General features: G+C 36.3%; 1 protein-coding gene across 2 annotated transcripts in view; it reads right to left on the bottom strand.

The window, feature by feature from the left end:
* LOC122091737 (corepressor interacting with RBPJ 1) overlaps positions 1 to 3782 on the bottom strand; it is a 4326-nt gene extending 544 nt beyond the window's left edge. Inside the window, exons 1-5 of one of the 2 annotated variants that reach the window (XM_042661853.1) lie at positions 3424 to 3782; positions 1163 to 1238; positions 1013 to 1075; positions 486 to 530; positions 343 to 399 (exon numbers count right to left, since the gene is read on the bottom strand). In XM_042661853.1, coding sequence (XP_042517787.1) covers positions 343 to 399; positions 486 to 530; positions 1013 to 1075; positions 1163 to 1238; positions 3424 to 3614 — 432 coding nt within the window. In that variant the 5' untranslated portion in view covers positions 3615 to 3782. Of the gene's footprint in view, positions 1 to 342; positions 400 to 485; positions 531 to 1012; positions 1076 to 1162; positions 1242 to 3423 lie in introns of both variants that reach the window. The other variant, XM_042661852.1, reaches the window with a different exon arrangement.
* Between the last annotated feature and the right edge of the window lie 3931 nt (positions 3783 to 7713).

The following is a 7713-nucleotide window of genomic DNA, read 5'->3' as shown; positions in this document are numbered from 1 at the left end:
TGGGGGGGCAGGGGGGGCCATAATAGCCTTATAAGGCAATTCGAACACCTCAACAACAAAGTTCACTCGCAAGGATATAAACTGCATGATTTAGTAGAGTTTCAGGTCAGTCTATGTTACTTGTGCATCTACGCCAAGCACACAACATGGTTCTCAGTACCATGTACAAAAGTTGACCAGAACAACATCATCGGGTCCTATACCTCAAGGATCCCTTCTGGCCCATGTAGGGTTATAATTAATGATATTAGAGGGGGCGCTAAAACATGGTTAAAATGGCTAAATATTTTTGTCATACATTATGGGAAATAATGGGACAATGGGAAAACAAGAAATGCTGACCTTTTTGCCAGATACCGCACTGCGACGAACACCATCTTCTTTGTCACGCCCCAAGAACTGAATGGATTGGACAACCAAGTTAGCCGAAAGTGAATTATATATGAGGTTGAAATGCTAGTGCTTCAAGTGACATTGAATAGAACCTTGGAAAGCTGTACTGGGCTACCGCTCCCCTCATTCTGCTGTTTCTATATATGTCTCCCGTAGCCAAGACAAACCCGAGCCAGAAACAAATGCAAGACCAGCCAATCCAGTGTCCAGTCACCAGTTCACAGACCCCAGCTCCAATGTTGAAGAGCCAATCCATAAAAAAGGCAGCAAGTAATATAAGTACCTCACATATATGATATATAATCTATGACAAGTCAGCCAAGAACTGAACAGACAGAGACAAAAGGAGGGGGAGGGGAACTAATGCTGTTTCTATAAATGGCTCCCATGGGCAAGGAAACCTAGTTAAACCGTCCATGCCCTATTCAAAACAAAATCAAGTGTAGAACCACAATTTTAAAATAATGTTTTTCAACTAATTCCAATAATTATCAGTATAGTATGACTATAACTTCGTATGTAGAAACAACTGAAAACCATAACACAGAGAAAACAACTGTAAAGTTATTTAAACCTGCTCTATAATATGAAAAGAAAAGTAAAGAGAAAAGTGGCCTACCTCTTTAACTTTAAGCTTATGGCGCTTGTGCTGGTGACTTTTGCCTCTATCCTTCTCCTTGGTCTTCAAAGAAAGAAAAATGGAAAGAAATCAAACAGATTCGCAATTCAAAGAAGCAAAAGAAAAAAAAAAGCCAGTTAAAAGAACTACCTTCCTTGGACGGTCAGAATGCTTGCCCTTCCTTGAATGATTGGATACCTCATGCTCACCGTCAGAAGAGTTGCTACTGCTGCAGATCACACAACAACATCAGATATCAGGGCATTGGTATAGTAAGAATACTCCCAAACGTGAACAAACATGACAAGCATTAAGACAACAGAACTAAAGTCAGAGCATTCAAAAATCTATAATGGTAACAAGAGGATCATCAGTAATGCAGTAAAAGGAAAATCACATGTAACAGAGAAATTTTGTCGCTAGAGTAAAAAGCAATGAGGGGGAAGTGTGCTCATTCTGAGCCACACAATAGTCTGGATCTTGTAACATGTGTCTAGAGCATTTTAGTTATTATCTGAAAAAGTGGTTTTGGAATACAGCCGCAATCCATTAGCAGGAAGAAGTAAAGAAATTAAAGTGGATTCCCAGCTTCCCAATTTGGTTCTAGAAATAAATTAAAATCCAAAAAAAAGTTCTAAGAGATGATTTAAGGCCCACTGCTATTTTTTAGTGCCCAAGATTTCTTTTCTAGAGAGAAAGAGAGAGAACGAGAAATTTTCCAACCAAATGGAGTATAAGGGAGGAGCAGTTCATGCTTCAAACCAGGTTACCAGTAAAATTTTAGAATCTACAGGTGACTGACCATGTAACAAATGATTACGAAAAGAATAATGAGAGCAATCACAGTCTTTTAACATACAGCAGTACTCTTTAACAGAGACATTAAGATACAATCTATGCTCTCCTATACCACCTTTCACCAGATACAGTAAAATACAATCTATTCTCCCCTCCATTGATGTGTAACAGAATTACAATATTTTTTAAATGAAGCGAGAAGATGCAATTCTTCAATTGTAGCACCCTCTAGAAATATTTCTCTGTAATTCTATTTGATTACTATAAGAGAACGGAAAGGAGGTACAACAAGGAGTTCCAACCCAAAGAAGACAAAGGGGCACAAGTAGAATCTCAAGCTAGACCTTTGTCTTTAAATCCAGTCCGTTAGTGTGATAGGAATGCTCAATTAGAAAAAAATTTAAGCGACTTGATCATCAAGTCAAGGCCAAGGTGATAGTGTGATAACTAGTTAGGAAATCCTATTTAAGTTCTACTACAAAAAAATGGAGAATGGCCTTGTCTGTGAACCCCTAAATAGGTATATGCTTGACAAGCACATCAGAAATTCATCTCACAAACATCTCTTCATGTGGAATAATTTGTTTTTCAAGACACCAAAGTAACTTCCTCAAAAGATAAATGCCAAATCTTTTTTCGGAGGGAAAGAGTCATGTGCAATTCCTCCATTTCATAAAATTCTTAAGTTGTTCCTTCCAATTCTATTGCACATATGACACTTTTAGTGAATGATGATGAAAATATTTTTTTGTATCTTAATCTAGTCTTCTAGCTCGTATTAGTTGGTTGTCATCAATCACTTACATCCAATCCAGCTTTTCAGCACTAGTTGATAAGTGTATCTTAGTTTATCTATCTTATGAACCGTACTCTTCTATTTAGTCCTCAAAACTTGAAAGAGGATATGCATACTATTGACTTTTTGTTGTTTCTTGTCTTTGGGCCTAGTTCAGTTTATTAATTTTTTGTTGTTTCTTGTCTTTGGGCCTACTTCAACTGAACTAAAACAAAAGGGGGCAAATTCATTACAATCTTCTATCTATTCCAGCTCTTAGAATAAAATAAAGTTCAGAAAAATAGACAGCCTTTTAAGTGAATTTTTCCATTCATTAAATTAGTAACCCTTTTCCTAACGATCTTATTTGATGGTACTTCTCAGTGTCTTACAATATAAGATCTAAATGGTTCCTGGGTTAATACAAATCCCATACTAAACCTGATATTTCTCGTACTTCAATCATCCGAAATCAAGCAAAGTAAGATACTAAGATCATTAGAATTATGTCCAATGTCATAAAACTACGAATTCATAATTCGAATAGGACCGCTTCTTCATCCAGTTCCTTTCTCCGATTAGGTAAAAAAGAAACATAACAAAATCGAATCTAAATGAATGCTCAAAATCCAAACTGGACAATGAATCCCCAACCCCGAAGAGATCGCAAGTCCAATACCATAACTTGTAAAGAAAGAAAACCACGGAAAAAAGTTTCAAACTTGAACCGGTGTTGAGGTTGCACGAAGCGAATTAAAAAAAGTAACCCAAGCATTCAAGGAGTTGATAAAGGAAAAGAAGGGAAAACGATAATAAATAGGTCCAGAGATCACGAAACCTGTAATCATCGGTAGAAGAAGAAGAAGAACTATCAGAAGCGTGATGTCTTCGCTTTCGCTTAGAACGCAAGCGGCTCTTCTTACGAATCTTAAGAGCGTCTCTGTCTCCTCGATGACGACGACGACGACGCCGATCCCGATGAGACGAAGACGACGAGTCAGACGGAGACGATAAAGAGGAAGCGGCCATGAATAGCTTTCCGAGTTTCTTGCTGATTGCTCCCCTCAGATTTAAAAAAATAAATAAAGATGAAATCGAGAAGAAAAAACTATGAAATCTCTCTGAATCTCTCTTCCCTTCCAAACCGAGACACGAGTACACGATAGATATTCCTGCGTCCTGACTCCTGGTGTGTCTGATCCCTAATTCTAATCCTGGGCCTTGGGGTCAGAAATCAGAACAGAACTGGCGGTTCATCCGGATCGATTTGGAACGGGTTCGATTATAATTGCACCAAGATACATGGTCAAGGTAATGCAGCCAGCCAGGTGCCTTAGGGTTTTTTAAATGCCATGCCTCACCCTAACGGCCTAACCAATGGATTTAGTTCCATGTATACTGATTTCAATTTTTAATATATTTAAAAAAAAAAAATGTATTAAGACACTATCAACGAACCTATATGGATCAGGTGAATCTGGTTGATCAACACAACCAATTCGATATTAATTTCTAAATCTCTCTAACCTAAATAGGTGTTAGGCAAAGTAGGATGCTAACGAAGTTTCTTTAAGTGGTCCAGTTGCTATATTATTAGCACACATACTAGATTTTATTCTTGAAGTTCTATAAGGGAATCTATATGTGAGGTAAATCTTCAATTTTGATTTAAAGTATTTTGTAAGTATATTCAAGGATTTTATCAAAAATTGTCTTCCTATGACGGGTTAGGAGGCCTAAGGCTATATATGAGACTGGTCTCTACCTTAGAAATAACATTGTGCATTTAGAGGTCCCATCTTTCTTGCAATCAGGTTGTGTACGGTTGAAGTTTCAGTTTTAATATTGAGTTTGGTTTGTGGATGTTCATCTTCATGGTTGCAAGTACACATTATATTTAGTTTATTGTGTATATTTGTGTTTCTTAGACTATATTTGACCCTACGATTTACGATTTAACAAATCCAACCCCAATACTTAAGCTATTAGCTAGATATAATCCAATGGTATATTAAGACACTTTCAAAGTTTTAGATAATCGATATGAGACTATACCTCTATGGCTCTATATTCTAAACATCTCAACAATTGACGTGCCCCACTTTCCCAACCTCATGTTCAAATGAAGAAAGTAGTTATGCAACAAACATAATGGATTACTCATGATTTTGTGCTACCATAAAAAAATAATAATAATGCAAGCAACAAATGTCATAATTATATCAACCACAACAAGAATAAACTCAGCCTCATCTCAATTTAAATGTATCATTGAAAACGAGTTCTTAATAATACTTCAGGCATTGTCATTGCCTTCCCGATGCCAACTATTAGAGCATTCAAATGTTTCATTCCCAACACAATTCTAGCTCTAATATCAACTATCAAAGAACTAATCTAATTCTTTTAAAAACGCTTGAAAATGTTGACATCATTATTACAGATATGTTATTGTTGCAATCATTAGATGGATGTTGAAGTATCGAAAAGTTAAAAAAAATTAATTAGTTATAATTTTTCCTTTACATAGAACAAAGCAGCCACTGAGAAAGATGTAGCGGCTAAAAAGGATAATTCAAGGGTAGATTTAGGGCCATTTGATAACGTTTCAAGATACGCGTTTCTGCCGTTTCTGTGTCAAGAAATGACAGAAAAGTAATAAAAAGTGTTTGATAAACTCATTCTGTTTCTCTTGTTTTCATAAATAGAAATCAAAATTTATGGTGATTTTTGTTCCTAGAAACAGACATGATGAAGGAAGGGATTTTGGATTTTGCCTGATAAAAAAGTTATACTACCATGAACCATTCAGACCTTCCTTCACTGCTCTGTCCTTCTACTCTTCTCCCCTGCAAGCGCCACCTTCCACTGCAACAACACCACAAGCCTACCACAGATATCATAAGCTCTTCTTGCACTCTCCCACTGTCTCTTGAGCCTTGCTCGCAATTTCACTGCCCTTCACAATCCCAAACCCTTATTCACAATCCTGAAACCCTAAATTCTCAATCTGATCATTGCTTACCTCATATTGGTACTTCTGAGGTTGAGATTGAAGAGGGGGCGGAACAGCAGCAACAGCGTCAATCGACGAGGTCTCTCTGTTTCAAAACAAACACAACAGAAAGGGGGAAAAATTTCAAGTAGAAGAAGAAATAAGATAGAGATCTTGGGAACCCACAACTGAAACAAACAGATCAAAATCCAAAAAGAAAAAAGACAAGTTCAAGCTCGATGGTGACACAGAGGAAGAAGATCGAAAAACGAAACCAAGAACTGGTTTTCGAACCCTAGCTCTCTATGCCCCCTCTGTCTCCGTCTTCGATCGACATTCCCAATTTATATGCACAGCGGCCGATGAATCTTCATCCAACCGTGTTGAGCCCACCTACCTCATTCCACTTCTTCGTCTCCATTCTCAATCAATTGCAGCGACGTTTTCTCTAAGGGTATTGAGCCCCTTGCCCATTCTTCTTCTCCATCTTGTCCCATCCCCAAGCAATTACAGAGGCGGCTAGCCCCTTGTGTGATTGAGAGAGAGAAAGATGGAACACTGAGAATCATGGTTTCTAGTAAAGGAAAAACAGAGTGATTTGAAGGGTTAGAAGCTGAAAACAGGAGAAATAGAGACAGAGAAACGGTTTCAAAAACAGGGTTTATCAAACACCTAAAATTTTGTTTCTGTTCCCAGAAACGGAAATTTATGTTTCTACCGTTTCTTGACACAGAAGCGACAAAATTTTTATCAAACATCAATCCCTTAGTTCATTATCATGAAGAGATAATTTTTTTATAGTAAGTATTTTTTGCGACATTCAACAACTAATTTGTATAATGAAAACATTTTTTATAGTAAATGTTTTTGCAACATTCGACAACTATATCTATATGATGATAAACCTGAAACTATGGTGTTCGAGGAGGTTGATAATATAAGTGATCAAATAAGCGCACAAAGTGAAGACTTTGTCATTATATATTTTTCTAGTAAACAACATGTGTTTCAGATTCCACGTCTGCAAAAATTATGCAAAGAGATCTTTGAAAAGTTATTTTACCTAAAAAAAAATTAATGGTTTTCTGATACCATTGACAAAAGAATTCATACAAGTGACTCATGCAATAATTGTAGCTCTTAAACTAATTATCAAATAGTTCTTTTTGAAAAACTACTAACATTTGTCGTTAACTTTTTTGATATCAATTAGGGCTGCAATAGAGTGGGGTTGGGCTGGGCTTTTAAAAACCCAACCAACCTTGAGTCCCTTTAGATGAGCCCAGGCCTGATCTAGCCCTGATTTAGGGCCTAAAAAAATCCAATGCTGACTCTGTCCTTGATTGGATCTAAGTTGAACCATAGTTGTATCTTATCAAAATCCAGCCCAACCGTATATATCAACTTATGTTAGAATCTAACCCAAACCTTTTGATCTAGGGCTTCACCGAGAGTAAGTGACAAAGGGAGCGCACTAATGAGGATCGATGAATCCATTCATACATATGGGGAAGAGAGATAAGAAATGGTAGACTTGTACACAATCCATTCAACTTATGAAGTGAGATAAGAAGAAATATTATTGACATAAAATGGTTTTTTTTTTTTCGTAGGAATAAAATTATTCATTGCATCATGAATATTATTGACAAGAAATGTTATAATAGAGTTTTTCTCTATAAACATAAGAATGGTGTGAGGGCGATCAATTGAAATCCTATTCTTCATTGATAATGAAGTAGATTTCATCTCACTAAGGACTTAGACAATCTTGTTGAACTACATAAAATCATTGTATGCGATTATGTGATTGTTTGTTTACGTAATCCATTTCTTTATGCATCATTTTAGGTTCTCATTTGTACAAGGAGTGTTTGTACTTTGTATACAACATCCAAAAGAAAAATAAAAGAGTAAGGGCCTGTTTGGTATCGTTTCTGTTCTAGAAACGCCGTTTTGTTTCAAAAACGAAAATTTCAGTTTCTGTGTCAAAACGCAGTTTTTAAACGAAAAAATTGTGTTTTAAAATTTCAGATTTTTATCGGGAAATTTTTTTTTTTTTTTTTTGTAAAATGGAACGAAACTAGGAAGACGGAACTCCATTTTGGAGTTCCGTCAAATCTCTTTTTTTCA

The sequence above is a fragment of the Macadamia integrifolia genome, chromosome 10 (genome assembly GCF_013358625.1).
Source record: "Macadamia integrifolia cultivar HAES 741 chromosome 10, SCU_Mint_v3, whole genome shotgun sequence".
Classification (NCBI taxonomy): domain Eukaryota; kingdom Viridiplantae; phylum Streptophyta; class Magnoliopsida; order Proteales; family Proteaceae; genus Macadamia; species Macadamia integrifolia.
This window is presented reverse-complemented; position numbering and strand designations above follow the sequence as displayed.